This window comes from Bufo bufo, chromosome 2 (assembly GCF_905171765.1).
Source record: "Bufo bufo chromosome 2, aBufBuf1.1, whole genome shotgun sequence".
NCBI lineage: Eukaryota > Metazoa > Chordata > Amphibia > Anura > Bufonidae > Bufo > Bufo bufo.
In genome coordinates, this window is record NC_053390.1 from 488748711 (window position 1) to 488771651 (window position 22941).

At 44.5% G+C, this 22941-nt stretch overlaps 1 protein-coding gene across 3 annotated transcripts in view; it reads right to left on the bottom strand.

The window, feature by feature from the left end:
* The window catches only part of MYO1F (myosin IF), a 1016322-nt gene that overhangs the window by 683384 nt on the left and 309997 nt on the right, over positions 1-22941 (bottom strand). For all 3 annotated transcript variants that reach the window (XM_040417777.1, XM_040417776.1, XM_040417775.1), the window contains exon 5: positions 2485-2572. In XM_040417777.1, the coding sequence (XP_040273711.1) occupies positions 2485-2572 (88 nt within the window). The remainder of the gene's footprint in view (positions 1-2484; positions 2573-22941) is intronic.

Genomic DNA, 22941 nt, shown 5'->3' on the forward strand with positions numbered 1-22941 from the left:
GCATAGTGAGTTCATAGAACTTTTTATTTTTTGTCACAAGTTAGTGGAATATGAGACTTTGTAAAAAAAAAAAAAAAAAAAAAAAAAATCATCATTTTCCGCTAACTTGTGACAAAAAATAAAAAGTTCTATGAACTCACTATGCCCATCAGTGAATACCTTAGGGTGTCTACTTTCAGAAATGGGGTCATTTGTGGGGTGTTTGTACTGTCTGGGCATTGTAGAACCTCAGGAAACATGACAGGTGCTCAGAAAGTCAGAGCTGCTTCAAAAAGCGGAAATTCACATTTTTGTACCATAGTTTGTAAACGCTATAACTTTTACGCAAACCATTTTTTTTTTACCCAAACATTTTTTTTTATCAAAGACATGTAGAACTATAAATTTAGAGCAAAATTTCTATATGGATCTCGTTTTTTTTGCAAAATGTTACAACTGAAAGTGAAAAATGTCATTTTTTTGCAAAAAAAATCGTTAAATTTCGATTAATAACAAAAAAAGTAAAAATGTCAGCAGCAATGAAATACCACCAAATGAAAGCTCTATTAGTGAGAAGAAAAGGAGGTGAAATTCATTTGGGTGGTAAGTTGCATGACCGAGCAATAAACGGTGAAAGTAGTGTAGGTCAGAAGTGTAAAAAGTGGCCTGGTCTTTCAGGGTGTTTAAGCACTGGGGGCTGAGGTGGTTAAACTTGAATTTAACACTTGCAGATCAGGAAAATAGTGGTTTTTGGCAAAAAAGTGTGTTTTTTAAACCCCAGAAAATGGTGGCTGTTTTTCTAGCTTAAATTGCACACTGACTAATCCAGATGTTGTATATTGCCAAAAAAGTACTTTTTTGGTAACAGAATATGAAAGCTGTATATATTAAACTTGAATTTAACACTTGCAGATCAGGAGAATAGTGGTTTTTGGCAAAAAAGTGTGTTTTTTAAACCCCAGAAAATTGTGGCTGTTTTTCTAGCTTAAATTGCACACTGGCTAATCCAGATGTTGTATATTGCCAAAAAGTGTTTTTTTGGTAACAGAATATGAAAGCTGTATATATTAAACTTGAATTTAACACTTGCAGATCTGGAAAATAGTGTTTTTTGGCACAAAAAGTGTATTTTTAAAAACCCAGAAAATGATGGCTGTATTTCTAGCTTAAATTGCACACTGACTAAGCCTGCAAATGCACCAGATGTTGTAAATTGCCCAAGAAAATTGGATTTTCAATGTCCCAAAAGCTCAGATACAGTGCTAGTGCACTGAGTTTGCATAAAATGGCCGCCACCGCCGCCCACCTAAATGACTTATTAAAGTTATTTTTTTTTTTCGGTCACTGGGCTCGGGGCAGGATAAAAAAATTGTGCCCTGCACTCACAAAACACAATGTATGTAGATCGCTGAGTTAGATTCAGATTTTGAGCAAAGATTCAGTCCTATTCTCTCCCTGAAATCACCAGCAGCATCCTCTCCCTACACTAAGCACAGCAGAGTGACGTGCAGCTTATATAGAGGCTGGGTCACATGCTACACTGGCCAATCACAGCCATGCCATTAGTAGGCATGGCTGTGATGGCTTCTAAGGTCAGACAGTTAACCGCTTGTTGATTTGCTGCTCTGCAGCCTTTCAAAAAGCGCCAAGAAATCGCCGAACACTGAACCTGAACTTTTACTGAAATGTTCGGGTTCTGGTCTGGGGTCCAAAAATCATAAAGTTCGGTATGAACCCGAACTTTACAGTTCAGGTTCGCTCAACCCTAGTTATCTTGCTTCTTGTGCCCATCACACTACCAAGACAGACTGGCCATCAGATCTAGGACTGCCCCCACAGTCCTGCATTGCAGAAAAATATTTGGACATATTGTAGACCTTTGATCAGATTGCATGTATCTGTGGAAAGATGCTCAAGGAGGATCATTATAATAGCTAGGGCCTATACACAGCCTTTGGGAAAAGCTTACTCTGTGATATACTTGAGAACTGTGCCTACTGCTTGTATTTGCACTGTGAGTCCCAACATCTAGTCAGTAAAATAAAGACTATATTTTATTATAACCAAGCTGGCCTGGTCATTGATCTCCACATCTTATCTGGACCCCTGTTTCCTTCCTTGAACCCCCGCTGCTCACCTAATATCAGGGGCATCCCAGTCCAGGGTGTGCCAGAGGGGAAGAAGGGTTGTGCCCCTCTCCAATTCCCCACTTGCACGGCCCAGGCAGTGCTGGAGCAGGAAACAACCACTGTAAGGACTATGACCACCCTCATAGGCACCACCACCACTCCCATCCTCTCCAGCCCTGCCCGCCCCCACCTTATGTGCTGGTGCATATGTAATGTGCGAACTTGGCCATGGGCTTACTATATATTCAATGCAGTAGTGATCATTTCCCAAAAAAGGAATGTTAAATTCATGATATTTGATTGTACAGGACATAAAAGTATTCTGAATAAAAATAAACAGCAGAACAATTTAATATGTCATGGAAATTCATGATACCTGTACTTTTCCACCTCCTCCTGATACTTTGGATATATAGCCCATGATGTATTTAGCAGCCACTGTTTTTCCTGCACCGCTTTCACCACTGAAAAAAAAAAAGAACATGCACCATTTTACACATAGGGAAAAGGAGGCTACTTTTCATGATATAATATTGTACTATATAATATTGTTAATTAGGGTTTCACTATAGATAGGTCTAATACCTTTTTCTATAGCTGATTAACCCTTTCATGACCAAGGGTCATTGATGCCCCAGTGTCCAGGTCAAAATTTACAAATCTGACATGCGTCACTTTATGTGGTAATAGCTTTGGAACACTTTTATTTATCCAAGCCATTCTGAGATTGTTTTCTCGTGACATATTGTACTTCATGATAGTCATTTATTTGAGTCAATATATTTCACCTTTATTTATGAAAAATTCACAATTTTCAAAATTTCAATTTCTCTGCTTCTAAAACAGAAAGTCATACCTAATAAAATATTTACTACTTAACATTTCCCATATGTCTACTTTATGTTGGCATCATTTTGGAAATGTCATTTTATTTTTTTAGGACGTGAGAAGGCTTAGAATTTCAGAAGCAATTCTTCAAATTTTTAAGAAAATTTCCAAAACCCACTTTTTAAGGACCAGGTTCAGGTCTGAAGTCACTTTGTGGGGCTTACATAGTGGAAACCCCCCATAAATGACCCCATTGTAGAAACTACACCCCTCAAGTTACTCAAAACTGATTTTACAAACTTTGTTAACCCTTTAGGTGTTCCACAAGAATTCAAGGAAAATGGAGATGAAATTTCAAAATGTCACTTTTTGGGCAGATTTTCCATTTTATTACATTTTTTTCTTTAACACATTGAGTATTAACAGCCAAACAAAACTCAACATTTATTACCCTGATTCTGCGGTTTACAGAAACACCCCACATGTGATCGTAAACTGATGTAAGGGCGCACAGCAGGGCGCAGAAGGAAAGGAACGTCGTATGGTTTTTGGAAGGCAGATTTTGCTAAACTGGTTTTAGATGCCATGTCCCATTTAAAGCCCCCCTGATGCACCCATACAGTAGAGACTCCCAAAAAGTGACCCTATTTTGGAAACTAGGGGATAAGGTTCCAGTTTTATTAGTACTATTTTGGGGTACATATGATTTTTAATTGCTCTATATTAAGTTTTTTGTGAGGCAAGGTAACTGAAAAATGGCTGTTTTGTCACAGTTTTTTTTTTTTTTAACAAGATTCATCTGACAGGGTAGATCATGTGCTATTTTTATAGAGCAGGTTGTTACGGACGCAATGATATCAAATATGTCTACTTTCTTTGTTTGTTTCAGTTTTACATAATAAAGCAATTTTGAAAAAGAAATTATGTTTTTGTGTCTCCATTTTCTGAACGCCATATGTTTTTTATTTTTCTGCCGATCGTCTTGTGCAGGGGCTCGTTTTTTGCAGAAAGAGTTGAGGTTTTTTTTGGTACCATTTTTGGGTACATAGGATTTTTTGATCATTCATTATTACACTTTATGGGGCAAGGTGACCAAAAAATTTGCAACAGTTTTTATTTATTTCTTTTTACAGCGTTTATCTGAGGGGTTAGGTCATGTGACAGTTTTATAGAGCAGATCGTTACGGACGTGGCAATACCTAATATGTATACTTTTTCTTATTTATTTAAGTTTTACACAATAATAGCATTTCTGAAACCAAAAAAATTATGTTTTAGTGTCTCCATAGTCTGAGAGCCATAGATTTTTTATTTTTTGGGCGATTGTCTTAAATAGGGTATAATTTTTTGCGGTATGGGGTAACGGTTTGATTGGAACTATTTAGGGGGTCAGGCCTGAGCAGGTACAGGCATTAGTCAATTGGGTGGCCGACAGTGCATTCAGCACGTTCACATTATCGTCAAATAAACTTAAATATGGATTATTCACATATAATCACTCGCATGAGTCTTTGAAGTAGTATTTTAGTGATCTGGATAAGTTAAAACTTAGCTTTTAATATAGCTCTTGTAAGATAAATGAGATTTTGTTCCTCAAAATGAAAAGAAGAGAGGTAGGTAATCGTAGATTGCTGGCAGTGTCCTATGATATAACAGGACTTGTACTGAGAGCAATACTAGAATGTCCACAAAGGCAAGAAGTGAAATGACTGATGTATTCCAAGCATGATGTTTCCAGGTCTAGGCAGTTAGGGTGGTGCACATCAGTATTCAAGCCACAGGTGGTCGGGTTTGGCACTAGTAGGCGCCAATATCCGACACATCAAGTATGTCCACCTTGATGTGTCGGATATTGGCGCCTACTAGTGCCAAACCCGACCACCTGTGGCTTGAATACTGATGTGCACCACCCTAACTGCCTAGACCTGGAAACATCATGCTTGGAATACATCAGTCATTTCACTTCTTGCCTTTGTGGACATTCTAGTATTGCTCTCAGTACAAGTCCTGTTATATCATAGGACACTGCCAGCAATCTACGATTACCTACCTCTCTTCTTTTCATTTTGAGGAACAAAATCTCATTTATCTTACAAGAGCTATATTAAAAGCTAAGTTTTAACTTATCCAGATCACTAAAATACTACTTCAAAAACGTTCACATTATCTCCCACCCAGTCTTCTGCAGAAAGCGCACAGATGGCGCATGAAAACCAAGCCCATCAGTCTGTCACATCACCCCCATGCATATCAGGGAAACTGTCTGAGCCTCAAGTTATGCAGCAGTCTCTTATGCTGTTTGAAGACTCTGCTGCCAGGGTTTCCCAAGGGCATCCACCTAGCCCTTCCCCAGGGGTGGAAGAGATAGAATGCACTAACGCACAACCACTTATGTTTCCTGATGATGAGGACATGGGAATACCACCTCAGCACGTCTCTGATGATGACGAAACACAGGTGCCAACTGCTGCGTCTTTCTGCAGTGTGCAGACTGAACAGGAGGTCAGGGATCAAGACTGGGTGGAAGACGATGCAGGGGACGATGAGGTCCTAGACCCCACATGGAATGAAGGTCGTGCCACTGACTTTCACAGTTCGGAGGAAGAGGCAGTGGTGAGACCGAGCCAACAGCGTAGCAAAAGACAAAGAGGGAGCAGTGGGCAAAAGCAGAACACCCGCCGCCAAGAGATTCCACCTTTTTGATCGCTTGCTCTTGCTTTTTTTGTGATGTAAGGTGACAAAAATTGCTTTTTTTACACCGTTTTTTAATTTATTTTTATGGTGTTTATCGGATGGGCTCTATCATGTGATATATTTATAGAGACGTCGTTACGGACGCGGTGATACCTAATATGTGTATTTTTTTTTTTATTTTTTTTTTTTATAGGAAAAAGCTATTTCTTTTTTTAATTTTACATTTTTATTTATTTATTCATACTTTTATTATTTTCACTTTTTTTTTTTATCAAGTCCCTCTTGGATCTTGAAGATCCAGTGGGGCTGATGGCTGTACTATACTTTGCAATGCTCTTGCATTGCAAAGTATAATACAATCAGATGCCCTGTAGGTGGCAACAGCGGACGCTTTTGCAAAAGCGTCCGGTTGCCATGGCAGCGCAGCAGCCCCTATGGTGGAGAGAGGGAGCCCCCTCCCTCTATTAACCCCATGGATGCCGCGGCATCTATGGGGTTACAGCAGTGTGTCAGCATACAGCACACACAGCAGGGAGACCGCACGGCATGGGGGCATGGGGGCAGCGCTGGAAAGGGGCCAGCATTGAGGGGCCAGCATTGAGTGAGTCACGGACAGCATTGAGGGGGCAGGAGGAATGTATGGGACAGGGAGGGGCGGACCGCAGGAGATAAGCAGCAGGATTCAGCGGCAGGCGGACACAAGGGGGGGGCTTGAAGGGGCACACATGGGGGGCACAGATCGGGGAGGGGGGGGGCACGAGGACACATTACCTGATTTCAGGCTCTGATCTGCAGAGCGCAGATCAGAGCCTGAAACCGGCATTTTTTCACTGCCGCGATCCGATTGGTTAGTCTGCACAGACTAACCAATCGGATCGATTGTCGGCAAGGGGCCACTCTGATTGGTCCCTTGCCGGCATTACTGAACTGTATGCTGTCCGTGACAGCAGCAGGACAGGGGCAGAAACTTTAATCCAAGCGCTTTGCAGCGCTTTGATTAAAGAGCTGGCTTGACGTCTATATACGTGGTAGCTGCACGGGGTATGTGCAGCTATCACGTATATATACAGATTGCGGTCGGGAAGGAGTTAATATAGTTGGCAAAGTATAGGAAAAGACTCTCTGGTGGCCGGGACAGCAGGACGAGCATTGGTCAGTGTTTTTCCAATAGTGTGCAAGCATGACCACCATGGCTGGATTAAAGGGTTATTGTAACTGCTGTATACCAGTAGTGTATATTGTGATATTATCAAATGAAAACTTTCTTGTTTACATCTGCAATGACCCTCGCTGCTAAAAGTTAAAAATTTTCCAAGAGGAAGATGGTGTGATTTATTGTTAAAGTATTTCCATATGCACTGTATCTCTAATCATTATGTATGGGCAATAAATTGTTAAAAATCTTAGTCCAGTTTCCAGGGTGATGGGCTAAAGTGTCTAGTCATCAGAGCTAGAGGCAATGTGCATGTGTGAACTCCTGATAAGTAAGCCCAAAGAAAAGCTTCATCCAGGGAAACACCATTCCTGAGATTGAAAACAGCCAGAAAACAACTTAAAGGTTCATTCAGAGGACTGTATCCGTTTTTGAAATCTGCAAATTGCATATCTGCAAAACACTGATACAGTTTCTGCATTTTGTGGAATGGAACAGCCAGCCCTATGATAGAAATGTTTATTATTTTCCTCAATTGAGGACCAAAATTGGACATGTGGTATCTGTTTTGCAGGGACACGGAACGCAAGTACGGATGCATCTTTTGCGACTCCATTGAAATTAATGGGTCTGCATCCATTCCGCAAAACTGCAGAACGGATGTGGACACAAATTTACAGTCTTCTGAATGAGCCCTAACTGAGTGATTACCCCTGAGCAGAAGTGAACAGACATTCATAGAAGGTATATACAGGATAAGGCCTCATGCACACGACAGTTTTTTTTTGCGGTCCGCAAATACGGGTTCCGTTTTTCCGTGATCCGTGACCGTTTTTTCATCCGTGGGTCTTCCTTGATTTTTGGAGGATCCACGGACATGAAAAAAAAAGTCGTTTTGGTGTCCGCCTGGCCGTGCAGAGCCAAACGGATCCGTCCTGGATTACAATGCAAGTCAATGGGGACGGATCCGTTTGACGTTGACACAATATGGTGCAATTGCAAACGGGTCCGTCCCCCATTGACTTTCAATGTAAAGTCAGGAGTTAATATACCATAGGATCGGAGTTTTCTCCAATCCGATGGTATATTTTAACTTGAAGCGTCCCCATCACCATGGGAACGCCTCTATGTTAGAATATACCATCGGATTTGAGTTACATCGTGAAAACTCATATCCGACAGTATATTCTAACACAGAGGCGTTCCCATGGTGATGGGGACGCTTCAAGTTAGAATATACTACGAACTGTGTACATGACTGCCCCCTGCTGCCTGGCAGGGGGCTATGATCAGCACAATTAACCCCTCAGGTGCCGCACCTGAAGGGGTTAATTGTGTGTATCATAGCCCCCTGTGAAAGATGAGGGGCAGCCAGGCAGTCCCCCCTTCCTCCCCAGTTTGAATATCATTGGTGGCCAGTGTGCGGCCCCCCCGCCCCCCCTACCTCCCTCCATCTATTGTATTATCATTGGTGGCCAGTGTGCGGCCCCCCCCTGCCCCCCCTCTATTGTATTAATATCATTGGTGGCCAGTGTGCGCCCCCCCCCCTATCATTGTTGGCAGCGGAGAGTTCCGATCGGAGTTCCAGTTTAATCGGTGGGGCTCCGATCGGTAACCATGGCAACCAGGATGCTACTGCAGTCCTGGTTGCCATGGTTACTTAGCAATATTAGAAGCATCATACTTACCTGCTGCGCTGTCTGTGACCGGCCGGGAGCTCCTTCTACTGGTAAGTGACAGGTCTGTGCGGCGCATTGCTTAATGATCTGTCACTTACCAGTAGGAGGAGCTCCCGGCTGGTCACAGACAGCGTAGCAGGAAAGTATGATGCTTCTAATATTGCTAAGTATTGGGAGGGGGGGAGAGGGGAGGCCACACACTGGCCACCAATGATATTAATACAATAGAGGGGGGGCCGGGGGGGCCGCACACTGTGCCACCAATGATATTAATACAATAGAGGGAGGGGGGGCCGGGGGGGCCGCACACTGTGCCACCAATGATATTAATACAATAGAGGGAGGGGGGCCGGACACTGTGCCACCAATGATATTAATACAATAGAGGGGGGGAGGGGGGCCGCACACTGTGCCACCAATGATATTAATACAATAGAGGGAGGGGGGGTCTGCCCCCTGCTGCCTGGCAGCCCCTGATCTCTTACAGGGGGCTATGATACGCACAATTAACCCCTTCAGATGCAGCACCTGAGGGGTTAATTGTGCAGATCACAGCCCCCTGTAAGAGATCGGGTGCTGCCAGGCAGCAGGGGGCAATCATGTACACAGTTCTTAGTATACTTAGTATAGAACGGATGCGTCTGCATTAAAACTTAGAAAATTTTCTAAGTGTGAAAGTTGTCTGAGCGGATCCGTTCAGACTTTACATTGTAAGTCAATGGGGAACGGATCCGCTTGAAGATTGAGCCATATGGTGTCATCTTCAAGCGGATCCGCCCCCATTGACTTACATTGTAAGTCTGGACGGATCCGCTCGCCTCCGCACGGCCAGGCGGACACCCGAACGCTGCAAGCAGCGTTCAGGTGTCCGCTCACTGAGCGGAGCGGAGGCTGAGCGCTGGCAGGCGGATGCATTCTCAGTGGATCCGTCTCCACTGAGAATGCATTGGGGCCAGACGGATGCGTTCGGGACCGCTCGTGAGCCCCTTCAAACGGAGCGCACGAGCGGACACCCGAACGCTAGTGTGAAAGTAGCCTAATTTGTAAAGATTGCAAAGTGAACATAGAGTGAGGATTACTACCATCATTGCTGCTGCCTATACACAACTATTGTGATACACCTGCTTTGTAATATGCCTCATAACTGCGTCTCCTGCTGCTATATGTACTGCACCACCTACCATTTATTCAGTAAAGAAAGGACTTTTTTATTTTAACCAAATGGGCCTGGTCATTGACTCTACCACCATTTGAGGGCCTTCCATCTATCCCTGCTGTCCTGCCTTGCAGCCTGTCAACCATCCACTATCTAGGGCACCCAAGCAACCACCAGGCAGGAGTCCCCAAAAGTCCAGAGTGTGCCCCAAGGGAAGAAAGAGTCTGCCCTCTAATTACTGCACAGCCCCAGAGTATTGGAGTGAGGACTGCCACTGTGAATCACCATCAATCTTATCAGTACCTGGTCCACAACTACCATTCCTTTACTCCCAGCTCTACCCTTGCAGGTTGCTGCACTTCCAGAGGTTGAAAATCTCTTCTGACAATGCATTATCATTGAGGTCTGACACTCTGCAACGTTGTCAGTTGGACATTATCAGGGTAAAGGTTTCAGCCTCTGGATGTAAAAAGAAAATGCTGAGAAACTGAAATTTCTAACAATGAATAAGCTTTATATAAATGAAACTGTTAAAAGGGTTTCCCAAGACTTTTAAACTAATGACCTGGACTTTTTAGTAGTCTAGCCTAAGCCAGTCATGTCTTGTTCATTGCTCATGTGGCCTAGGCGCAGCTCAGTTGCATTCACATGAACAGGCTTAGGCTACTTTCACACTCGCGTTTTGGCTCTCCGTTTGTGAGATCCGTTCAGGGCTCTCACAAGTGGTCCAAAACGGATCCGTTTGCATTCTAATGCATTCTGAATAGAAAAGGATCTGCTCAGAATGCATCAGATTGCATCAGTTCAGTCTCCATTCCGCTTTGGAGACGGACACCAAAACGCTGCTTGCAGCGTTTTGGTGTCCGTCTGATGAAACTGAGCCAAACTGATCCTTCCTGGCACACAATGTAAGTCACTGACACAATCTGGCACAATTGAAAACGGATCCATCCTTCATTGACTTTCAATGGTGTTCAAGACGGATCCGTCTTGGCTATGTTAAAAATAATACAAACGGATCCGTTCAGACGGATGCAGCCGGTTGCATTATCCATGACGGATCCGCACAAAACACGAGTGTGAAAGTAGCCTTAGCTGCAATACCAATGTACGGTGCTGTGCTTAGTAAGTTAAGAGGAGAAGCTGAGGCCTTCTCAAAAAATTGGTCATCTGGGACCCCCAGATTTTGACAACCTATGTAGAAGATAGATCATCAGTTAAAAAGTCTCGTAAAAAGTAAAAGAACCACCAGAAATTAAATATTCTTGAATTGCCTTTATGTTAAACATATTTTATTAACCCTTGACCACAGCATCTAAATTAGGCTACTTTCACACTAGCGTTTTTCTTTTCCGGCGCTGAGTTCCGTCCTAGGGGCTCAAATCCGGAAAAGAACTGATCAGTTTTATCCCCATGCATTCTGAATGGAGAGTCAGTCCTTCAGGATGCATCAGGATGTCTTCAGTTCAGTCTTTTTGACTGATCAGGCTTTTCAGAAAAACGTAGCATGCAGTATTTTTACCTCCGGCCAAAAAGCCTGAACACTTTGACTGAACGCCTGATCAGGCCTTTTTCCCATTGACTTGCATTAACGCCGGATCTGGCACTGTGTTCAGTCAAAACGGATCCGGCTTTTGCATGTTAAGCCCGAAAAATGTGAAAAAAAAGTTAAAGTCCATAAATGGCGGATCCGTTTTTTCCAATGCATTTTTTCATTGTGATCAAAATCCTGATCAGGATTCAAATGTAATCCGTTTTCACACGTTTTTCCGGATCCGGCGGGCAGTTCCGGTGTCGGAATTGAACGCCGGATTAAAACAACGCTAGTGTGAAAGTAGCCTTAGGAAAAACTCAGAATGGTGTGCTTCTGGGTGAGGATTGGCTCCCCTGTGCAGCGATCGGGGAAGCTATTTCTTTGTTTTAATGTGCTGTGGGGATTTGCTCTGGTAGACAGGATTAGCAGACGCAGTATAGAGGCAAGGAACCAGGTTGTAAATCAAACTTCAGTGTTTTATTCAAACTCAGCAACACATAACAGTCTTGGTGCTTGTTTACACACAGCAAAAATAAAACAATGTTCACCTGGAATCCTAGGTGTCGGTTCACACCTGGCTGAAAGCTTAACCACATAATAGTTCACTAGCAAGCTTCCAGGTGGCAGTCTTCAGCCTAGAGGACTCCACAGCTTCACTGTCAGATGGAGAAAAATCCACCCCACCTGACAGTGCTGACTGCTTTTATAAGCCTGCTGAGACCCAGCGTGGAACGTGGGGAGTAGCAACCCACCCAGCACTTTGGCTACTCCCAGTAAGAGCCGTCCCGGATCAGCTTTACAGCCATACTTAACAGCTGAAGTGTCAGACTGCAATCTGCAATAATGACACTTCAGGGGGAAAAAACGGCTCTTACCTCACCGAGGCCAGGAACCTTGGTGACACATACCAACCATCAATGATTGCCCCTTGTTCCTTCCTACATACCTCCACCCTTTGGTCAACCCTGAGGGGGTGGACACACATTAAACAGTGTACCCGGGACAGGGCATCCGCGTTTCTAGTAACCGGCCTGCCCTGTGTTCCACCGAAAATTAGAAATTTTGCAAAGACAGAAACTACCGGATGACCCAGGCATTTCTGTCCTCGGCCTGGCTCATCCATTTGAGAGGGGAGTGGTCGGTCACCAGACAAAACTTTCTCCCCAACAAATAATAGCGGAGAGACTCGAGTGCCCACTTGATAGCCAGGCACTCTCTCTCCACTATACTATACCTGGTCTCGGCTGGGGTAAGCTTCCAGATGAGAAAAACGGGCTGCTCCTCCCCATTGACAGCACCCACCTCGAAGGCATCGGTCTGTACTAAAACTCCCTTTTGAAGTCGGGCGTTACCAAAACTGGGGAGCCACACAGGGCCGACTTCAAAGCAGAGAAAGCTTTTTCCACCTGCTCCTTCCAGTGGACCGTCACTACTTGCGTCCCTTCAAAAGGCCTATCAATGGTGCAGCCATTGTGGCAAAGTGGGGGACAAACCTCATAGTATCCCACCATTCCCAGAAATAACTGTACGTGTGTAGTGACAGGTAGGAGCAAATTCAGAATTGCCTTGATTTTGTTCACCTGAGGTTTGATAACTCCGTGCCCAATTACATATCCTAGGTACTTGGTCTCTTCTAACCCTATCGCACACTTTTTTGGGTTAGCGGTTAAGCCAGCCTCCCTAAGGGAGTCCACTACAGCCTGTAGTTTAGTTAGGTGACTTTCCCAGTCAGTACTGTGGATAACTATATCATACAGGTACAACAAAGCGTACCGATGATGTGGACGGAGTACAATGTCCATTAGCCTTTGAAACGTGGCGGGAGCGCCATGTAGACCAAAGGGTAATACCTTGTACTGATACAGCCCTTCTGGTGTTATGAAAGCAGTTTTCTCCTTGGCAGCCTCCATCAAGGGTACCTGCCAGTACCCTTTGGTGAGGTCCAAAACCGAAAAATTCCAGGCTTGACCTAACTTCTCAATAAGCTCATCCACTCGAGGCATGGGATATGCGTCAAACTTGGAAACCTCATTAAGTTTGCGGAAGTCGTTACAGAATCGTAACGTCCCATCTGACTTGGGTATTAAGACTATCGGACTGGCCCATTCACTTTTTGACTCCTCGATGACACCCAGCTGTAACATTAGCTGCACTTCTTCCAAGATGGCTTGTCACCACGACTCAGGTACCCGGTACGGTTTCAACCGAATTCTGGCTAAGGCTCAGTGACAATGTCATGTCGGATAATAGAAGTGCGTCCAGGGAGGTCCGAAAACACATCCGTGTTTCTGCTGATGAACTCCCTGGCCGCCTGAGTCTGTTTATAGGAAAGGTTGTCAGCGATCTTTACTGTGGCCACTGCTTACCTCGTATTAGGCCGTGGGACTGGAAACTCTACCCCCAGAAAATCCGGCCGGGGGCTGTTGTCCGTACTGGTCCCCCTGTCTTTCCATGGTTTCAGTAAGTTTACATGGTACACCTGCTCCGGCTTTCTCCGCCCGGGCTGGAGTACCTTGTAGGTTACCTCTCCACCTTTTTTGAGCACTTCATAGGGACCCTGCCACCTAGAAATGAACTTACTGTCCACCGTTGGCACCAGAACCAAAACCTGATCTCCAGGGTTAAAATTCCGAACCCGAGTCTGGCTATTATAGACCCTACTCTGGGGTCGCTGGGCTGCCTCCATATGTTCCTTAACCAGTGACAATACTGTCTCCATCCGCTCTTGCATCCGAGTGACATACTTAATCACACTTTTATGCAGTGTGGGTTGTTGTTCCCACACCTCTTTGGCTATGTCCAACAAACCACGCGGATGTTGGCCATACAGCAGTTCGAACGGCAAGAACCCAGTTGAGGCCTGTGGTACCTCTCGCACTGTGAGCATGAAATAGGGCAGTAGAAGATCCAAATCCCTCCCATCCTTCAACACAAAATTCCCGTTAGGCTGGTAGCCTTGATTGCTGCACGGGCGGCTGAGGAGGCTCCTTGGCCCGGTGTAGCGACTGCCACAAACACCACACACTGTAACGACATGCAGGACGGCGGCCGGCAGCGCCCTTACTACTGTGTCACAACTTGCACGCTTCTCATTTACAAGATTCAAAGCCAACGAATCCCAGGCATAGTCATCTGTATTGCCGTCCTCAGGACAGCGATACAGATGCTTGCCTGTGCTGTAGCAGGAGAGGGAGAGATGTGTCTGCTGGGATTCAAACCCACGACCTTCTGTACCCACACAGCTATAAGAGCTGAATAGCTCTGCTACATCTAATACACATGACAGCTGCCCCAGCACACTCAGCTCTACTATCTCTATATATGACAGCTGCCCCAGCACACCCAGCTCTGCTACATCTATACACATGACAGCTGTCCCTGCACACTCAGCTCTGAAATATCTATATATCTCTAAGTATTACTATACAGTAGATAGATATATAGAGATATAGCAGAGCTGAGTGTCCTGGGTCAGCTGTCATGTGTATAGATGTAACAGAGATGGGTGTGCTGGGGCAGCTGTCATGTGTATTGATGTAGCAGAGCTGGGTGTGCTGGGGCAGCTATCATATATAGAGATATAGCAGAGCTGAGTGCACTGGGGCAGCTGTCATGTGTATAGATGTAGCAGAGCTGGGTGTGCTGGGGAAGCTGTTATATGTATAGATGTAGCAGAGCTGGGTGTGCTGGGGCAGCTATCATATATAGAGATATAGCAGTGCTGGGTGTGTTGGGGCAGCTGTCATGTGTATAGATGTACACTAGCTATCAAAGCTATAAACGAGTCTACAGTAGAAGTCTAATATTTTGTTGCCAGGGTCCACTCCAGAGCGTGAACTAGACAGTGACATCAGGAACGAATGGACAACAGGTACCAGAAGGTACCGACGGCACATAGGCATACATAACATAGACAGGCAAATACAAACAGGGCAACTAATAACACAAGCAGGAGTACATAGCAAGGAAACAGGAGTGACAATGAGCAGAGAAGGACTTGCTCCACCAATAGTAAACTGCATGGCCTTGCGCATGGCACTATGCTGCAAAGAAAGGTGCAGCAAGGGCTTGCTAAACAGAAAAATATGAATACATACAAGGTAACAAACGTAACTGGCAGAACAGATAACAAAACACAGGAAAGAGGACGGGAGAGAGGACGTCAATGAACAAGTAGGAAACCCACAGAGCAGACAGACAGACACGGATCCCATGGGTCAGCAGCATGGGAGAGTGAGTACTAACCAGGAGCAGGACAGGACAAGACAACACACACCAGGAGAGCTGACCCAGAACTGAGGAAACCTCAGCCGTATATACAGGTTCCATGGGTGCAGCAGAGAAGCCACACCCATGGAGCAGACAGAGAGGATTAACTCCTAATAGGCACACAGGGGAGTTAACCCATAAAGAACCACAAATAACACAGGAATGAAACTTCAGCGAGGAGCCTGAATGAGCAAGGACGGAAGGTCACAGCCAGAGGTAACGACTGTGACAGTCACTTGATACTGGCACATGGGGGGTTTGGCACTATGATACTGGCACATGGGGGGTGGGAAGGAGAGAGGCACTTGATACTGGCACATTGGGGGGGAGATGGCACTATGATACTTGCACATTGGGGGGAGAGATGGCACTATGATACTGGCACATTGGGGGGAGAGATGGCACTATGATACTGGCACATTGGGGGGAGAGATGGCACTATAATACTGGGACATGTGGGGGGGAGGAGAGAGGCACTTGATACTGGCACATGATGGGGGGAATCCATGGGGACACTTACTGGCACATTATTGGGGGGCATTATGGGTGTCCCTTTTTACTGGCACATTATTGGGGGGCACTATGGGGGCATCTACTGAGGCCACAAAGAAGGGGTATTTTATATGGGGGGCTCTGTGTGGTACTAGTATTATTAGGGGGTTTATCTGTTTCTGCAGTATAATATTGGGGAGCACAGCGGCACAGTATTAGGGGTAGTAGGATGATTTGTCCAAAAGATGCGAGAATGATGGAAAAGTAGTAAACTAAGATTTTTTTTTTGTAAAACTGCAGAGACGAAAAATGGCTGAAAACTGGTGGTCTGATCTGAAAACATCGCTGCATGTAAGAGGTATGTGGCGCTGTATTACTCTGTATTTCCAATTTTTTTCGAATCCAAATCTGAATACTTTGTTAAAAAAGGACTCTTTATTTTTTTCATATTAAAAGAATATTGAGTTTGGATCACTTTGTTTCTTACACCGTTCACACAATTCTTATGTACAGGATTCGTAGGATTCGAGATTCGAAAAAAATTGGATTCGTCCCACCTCTACTTTAAAGTAAAGTTCTTTTATTATTGTTAGTTCTGACCCAATTGGATGGGATAATGGTCTACTGTAGTGTTTTCCTACCAGGATGCCTCCAGCTGTTGCAAAACTACATTTCCCAACATGCCCTGACAGCCAAACGCTGTGTGGGCATGCTGAGAGTTGTAGTTTTGCAACAGCTGGAGGCATCCTGGTAGGGAAAATCTGGTCTACTGTGATAATATGAACAATGGGGGTTCTACAAAAGAGCTATTGTGGGGCAAAGTTCATATTCGCGTTTACACACGTGTTTTAAAATGAATGCTTTCCCCTTTTATAAACAAGTAAATAATGACGCAATGCTGTGGGGCTGGTATGCAACTTTTTCCAGGGTTGGTTTTTATCCCCAGTCCAGCCCTGCTTAGACACCACCCGCTTTAACATGTTTTTCAAGTTTGATTAAACCTTTCAAACCAGGCCGTCCGTTTGCGGGTGATAGACGGACGCCCGTAACTGTTTGATTTGTAGCAGTTTACTAAGTTCCCTCTTGACTTTTGACATAAAAGGGGTCCCCTGGTCGGTCAGAATCTCTCTCGGTAAGCCCACTCGGAAAAACATCTCCACTAACACTTTGGCTATGAGTTTGGCTGAAGTATGTCGCAGCGGCACCGCCTCCGGGTACCGAGTGGCATAGTCCAGGACTACCAAGATGTGTTGGTGCCCTCTAGCAGACTTTGGTACTGGGCCTATGAGATCCATAGCGATCCGCTCGAATGGAACCTCAATAATCAGGAGAGTGACCAGGGGACTACGGAAATGTGGCTGGGGGCTGGTTATCTGGCAGGTTGGGCAAGACTTGCAATACTCTTCCACCTCTCTGAACACACTGTAAAACCACTGTAGAATCCGGTCCAGCGTTTTCTGCTGGTCCAGGTGATTCCCAAGAACATGTTGGTGGGCTAACTCCAACACGAGCTTGTGATTTGCCTTGGGCACCACCAACTGTTCAATATGCTCACCCCGTAGTTGATTTACCTGATACAGCATCTCCTGTTGATCCACAAAACGGGGGATCATAGACTCTGCCCCCGGTTGTTGCGGCTCACCCTCAACTACTACCACATTTTCCCAGGCCTGAGATAATGTCGGGTCCTGGTGGGGTTTCCCCTACCAAAATAATCTCCAGAGATGTTGAGGTCTGCCAATTCCGGACCCCGCGGCAAATCCTCCACGTCTCCCACCATTACATTCAGTGGGGTTGGCTCCCCTCCTTTCCCCGCAGTGGCGGTCAACCCTACTGCTGGCTCTTCGGTCTCAGATTCCTAGGGTCCGGTTTCCCCCTGAGCAAGGCCATTGTTTTAGGTTTGCTCCTGCCCCATGGGTATAGGTGGCTCTCACCTCCGGCCACAGTGACGGGAAACCGGGGAAGTCTCTCCCAATTATTAGTTCATAATGTAAGTTTGTGGCGACGGCCACCTCATGAGTCCAACTGCCAGCCACCGTGGATAGAGACACCAGGACGATGGGATAGTCTTTTAAGTCTCCATGGATGCAAACACCGACTTTTCGGCCAGTATACTCGGCGGGCTGCACCAGAGCAGCTTTTACCAGGGATACCAGGCTCCCTGAGTCCAGCAGTGCCACCGCCAGGGTATCTTTCACTTGCACCTGGCACAGGTGACTATTGTCTACTGTCTCGGGGGTACCGGTTGCACACAGCCTCCTGACATACATTGAGGGCCGGTAGCCATAGTTAGTGTACACGGGTCGGCTCTTATGTGACCAGACTCTTGACACCGCCAACAGACCCTCGGAGCTGGATCTGCATGGAGTACATCCAGAGCGGGCCTTCCTGGCACCAGCCGCCTGGTCGAGGGTGGAGATTTCCAGGGTTTAACTGGCCCCCTCCCAACAGAACCCCCTGTAGATTTCTGGTGGCTTCATAGCGCTCCACCAGGTCAACCATCTCTAGGGCATTACCAGGAGACACCTGGCCGATCCAGTGCTGGAGAGGGTACGGCAAAGCCCTCCAGAACACATCAGCCAACAGACGGTCCAGCATAGCAGTATGACTCAGTACATCAGGCTGCAGCCATTTTTGCAACCTGTGTAGCAGATCACAATACTGCGGTCTGCGGTCTGACGGGTTTAGCCGGGTTAAATTCCCACTGATGCACCCGCTGGGCCCAGACCAATAGATTCACCCCCAGTCTGGCCAGAATATCACCCTTTACGGTCAGGTAGTCAGCCGCTTGACCATCTGGTAAGTCGAAAAACACCTGCTGGGGTCCAGATGCCACGAATGGAGCGACGACCTTAGCCCATTGGTCTCGGGGTAACTTCTCCCTCACGGCCACCTTTTGAATACCGCCAGATAGGTCTTGACATCGTCCGAGGGGGTCATCTTAGGGATCGCCGCACGGACAGCTTTTCAGGCATCATGGATGTTCTGGGACCCTTCTGACGTTTGCACGCCATCACATGCTGTAATAGCAGCTAGTCGGTTTCCTGCCACTGCTTGTTACTCTCCCGCTGCAAGTTAGCCTCCATGAGGGCTTTTACGAGCCTCTATTTTGTCTGGGGATACGGGTCGTAACCTTGCCAGCTTGATATAGGACATACACCCATGCTCGGAAAAAAAACTAAAAACTTTTTGGCCTTCAGGCCAGCCTCACTGCGTGTGCCCGCTCTAAGCCACCAGTTGTGGGGATTTGCTCTGGTAGACAGGTTTAGCAGATGCAGTATAGAGGCAAGGAACCAGGTTGTAAATCAAACTTTAGTGTTTTATTTACACTCAGCAACACATAACAGTCTTGGTGCTTGTTCATACACATAAAAATAAAATAAAACAATGTTCACCTGGAATCCTAGGTGTCGGTTCACACCTGGCTGAAAGCTCAGCCACAGAATAGTTCACTGGCAGGCTTCCAGGTGCCCTGCACGCCTGTTTGCGGTCTTCAGCCTAGAGGACTCCACAGCTTCACTGTCAGATGGAGGAAAATCCACCCCACCTTATAAGCCTGCCAAGACCCAGCGTGGAACGTGGGGAGTAGCCACCCACCCAGGACTTTGGCTACTCCCAGTAAGAGCCGTCCCGGATCAGCTTTACAGCCATACTAAACAGCTAAAGTGTCAGACTGCAATCTGCAATAATGACACTTCAGGAAAAGAAAACGTCTCTTACCTCACCAAGGCCAGAAACCTCGGTGACACGTACCGACCATCAATGATGGCCCTTTGTTCCTTCCTACTGTGCTAAGTCTCTCTAACGAGACCCAGCATATTGCAGTCCTTATGGAGGCTTGCAGGTGACTGCAAATTTAGCTATACTGTAGTTCTATGGAATAGAACTAGAACTACATAACTTCCTCCAGAAGGCCATTCAACAAACTTAAATCTTCACAAGCTCCCTTACTGGTGATCTTCACACTGACTTCTGAGCCTGAACAATAGGTAGAATCTTTATGTCCTGTAGAGATCAATAGACAATCTGTTTTTCTTTATAATCTTGTCAGAAAAAAGAAAAATTTTAAAATACAGGTTAGGATACACAAGTATGTCTCAGTATGTTCTTTTTATAAAAAAAAAAAATTTTTTAAAAAGATGCAGAAACATACAAATATTCAGTTTGTCCCAGAGAATCCACTACTTCCTCCTCCTCATAATCTTGCTCTAAAAAAAAAATGTCTCCCTCTATTTTATCTACATAATAAGACAAAGATTAGTCAGCCTCACCCTTTTCTTAAGCTCCCCTCCCCCAAGTTTTCAAGTTTTTAAAGATGGTGCCCAATTAATAGCTGCTGGGTGCCTGCTGTGTCTGTGATAAACATAGTGGCATAATGGCATTGATATTTAGGGATATGTTAAGTTGCTATGGCAGCCTCAGGCCTTCTGAAAGCTCTGTGGCCTGCCATCGGAACACTGCAATGTTCCAATGGGAGAAGTAATCAGATAATCACATGTTAAAGTTCTCTAGGAGGACTTAAATTAAGTGTATACAAAGTTTAAAAAACAAAACATACAAAAAAAATATCTATAAAAATTCTAATCACCAATTGGCATTTTTTGGTCACTTCACCTCCCAATTTTTTTTTTATAAAAAGTGATAAAATGGTATGAATAAAAACTGCAGATTGCCTTGCAAAAAAACAGCTCTCACACAGCTACATCGACTTATGTGGGGCATTTATTTTTATTTTTAAGTAATAAAACTTGCAAAAAACTATATAAATGTGGCATCTCTGAAATCTTACTGACCCGGAGAATGAAGGTAACAGGTCAGTTTTATCGCATAAGCAACACAGTAAAACAAAACTTATAAAATTATGGTGGAATTTATTTTCCAATTCTCCCCCCTCTACCCATTTCAAATGTGTCCAACTTCCCACTATACTGTACACAATATGAAATGGCACCATTACCAAATTCCAATTTGTCCTGCAAAAAACAAGCTCCCATACGGCTATATGAATAGAAAAATAATAATAAAGTTATGGCTTCAGGAAGGCAGGGAGTGAAAATGAAAATAGGGGTTTCAATTTTGATACACAATAAGATAAAATTTGAGTGTCTGGCATATGAGGCGGATGATTATGGTAGGTACCTCTTTTTATATTGTAATATAGAAGGGGTTAAAATGGTTATTGCGAATATATATATTTCACCACCATATAAGTCAGATGTCTTGTACCAATTGCATGGATTTATGCTGAATAGACAGGAAGCTAAAATGATTGCGATAGGAGACTACAACGCTGTAATGGATCCACTCAGGGATAGAAAGTCTGGCAAAGGGGGAGGAGCATCAAAAGTAGATCTCTTTAAATTAGCCCAGGAATTTGATTGGGTTGATGTTTGGTGTTTCCAGAACCCGGATGAAATCATGTATTCCTGTTATTCCAAAACACATCAAACTTGGTCAAGAATAGATATGATCCTGGGAAATAAAAATCTAATGTCCCAAAATAGGATTAAGATAAAGTACGTGCCTATGGCTTTATCAGACCACAGTGCAGTGGTAATGGAACTAGATCTGATTAAAAAGAATGTTTTCCTACCATTTAAGTTTAATTCCCACTGGTTAACGATGATCCCAGATAAAGAGAGAGTATAATACAAGAACTAAAAAAATTTTTTGGGGTGAATAACGATACCGCTAGTAGGATAATTGTCTGGGATACCGCTAAGGCATACCTGAGAGGATTGCTCTTTAAAAAGGTGAACTATTGGAAAAAAAAAGCACTAGAGAAATAGGAAATGCACTGGAAAAAAAAATACAAGAAGCAAGAATAACTTGCATAACACACCCTACTGAGTATAATAGGAAATTATGGGAGGAAGAACAAGAAAAGCTAAAGGCATATCAAATGGATAGAAGTAGGAAAGAACTACTTTTTCAAGGGATCCGTTTAACTTCTGAGGGAGAAAAGGTTGGTAAAATTTTGGCAAATATAGTAAGAAACCAAAGAGGGAAATCCTGGATAGGGGCGATTAAAGATAAAAAAAAAGGGTGAAATAATTAGTACACCGGAAGGAATTAAAGAAGTGTTTCTGGAATATTTCCAGGAACTATATAAATCTAGGGTACAATACTCAAAACAAGATCTGGACCTATACCTAGACAGGATATCTCTTGGAGAAATATCTCAGGCCCAAAAAGAATATCTAGAAAAAGAAATATCGATGGCGGAAATAAATGAGGTTCTGGGGAAGGTAAAATCCGATAAAGCACCAGGTTGTGATGGGCTCTCTTTTGAAATATACAAAACGTTCTCTCAGGTGTTAGTACCCGAATTAAAAATAACATTGAATGAGGCCCAAAAAATAGGTGACCTACCAAATTCCATGAAAGAGGCAATTATTACCCTAATCACAAAAAAGGGCAAAGAACAACTAGACCCCGGATTATACAGGCCAATATCTCTTCTAAATACGGACGTTAAAATTTTGGCGAAAGTTCTGTCCGACAGGCTATCGAAGGTGATTAGCGGAGTTATAAATGAAGATCAGACAGGTTTTATACCTGGTAGAACGATATAATGAAACATAAGAAGGCTGTTCCTAAATATTGAAGCTAATAGATTAGCACCGGGGGAGAAAGCGGTACTTTCACTGGACGCCCAAAAGGCATTTGACTGTATTGAATGGGAATATCTGTGGGCAGTATTAAAAAGGGTTGGTATAGGGGAGGGATTTATAAGATGGATTCAGCTAATATACTACAATCCTAGGGCTAGAGTGATGGTGGACGGGAGCTTGTCCCTGCCCCTTGCCCTGTGTCGGGGCACTAGGCAGGGATGCCCTCTCTCCCCACTATTATTCGCTATTGCGATCGAGCCCTTGGCATGTATAATAAGAAACGATAGGGAGATTAAAGGCTTTCAATATGAGGGAGGAGAAGAAAAACTGCTAATGTATGCGGACGATATTTTATTATTCATGCACAATATTGGAGATCAGTTTAATAGAGTTATAGATCTAATAGATAAATTT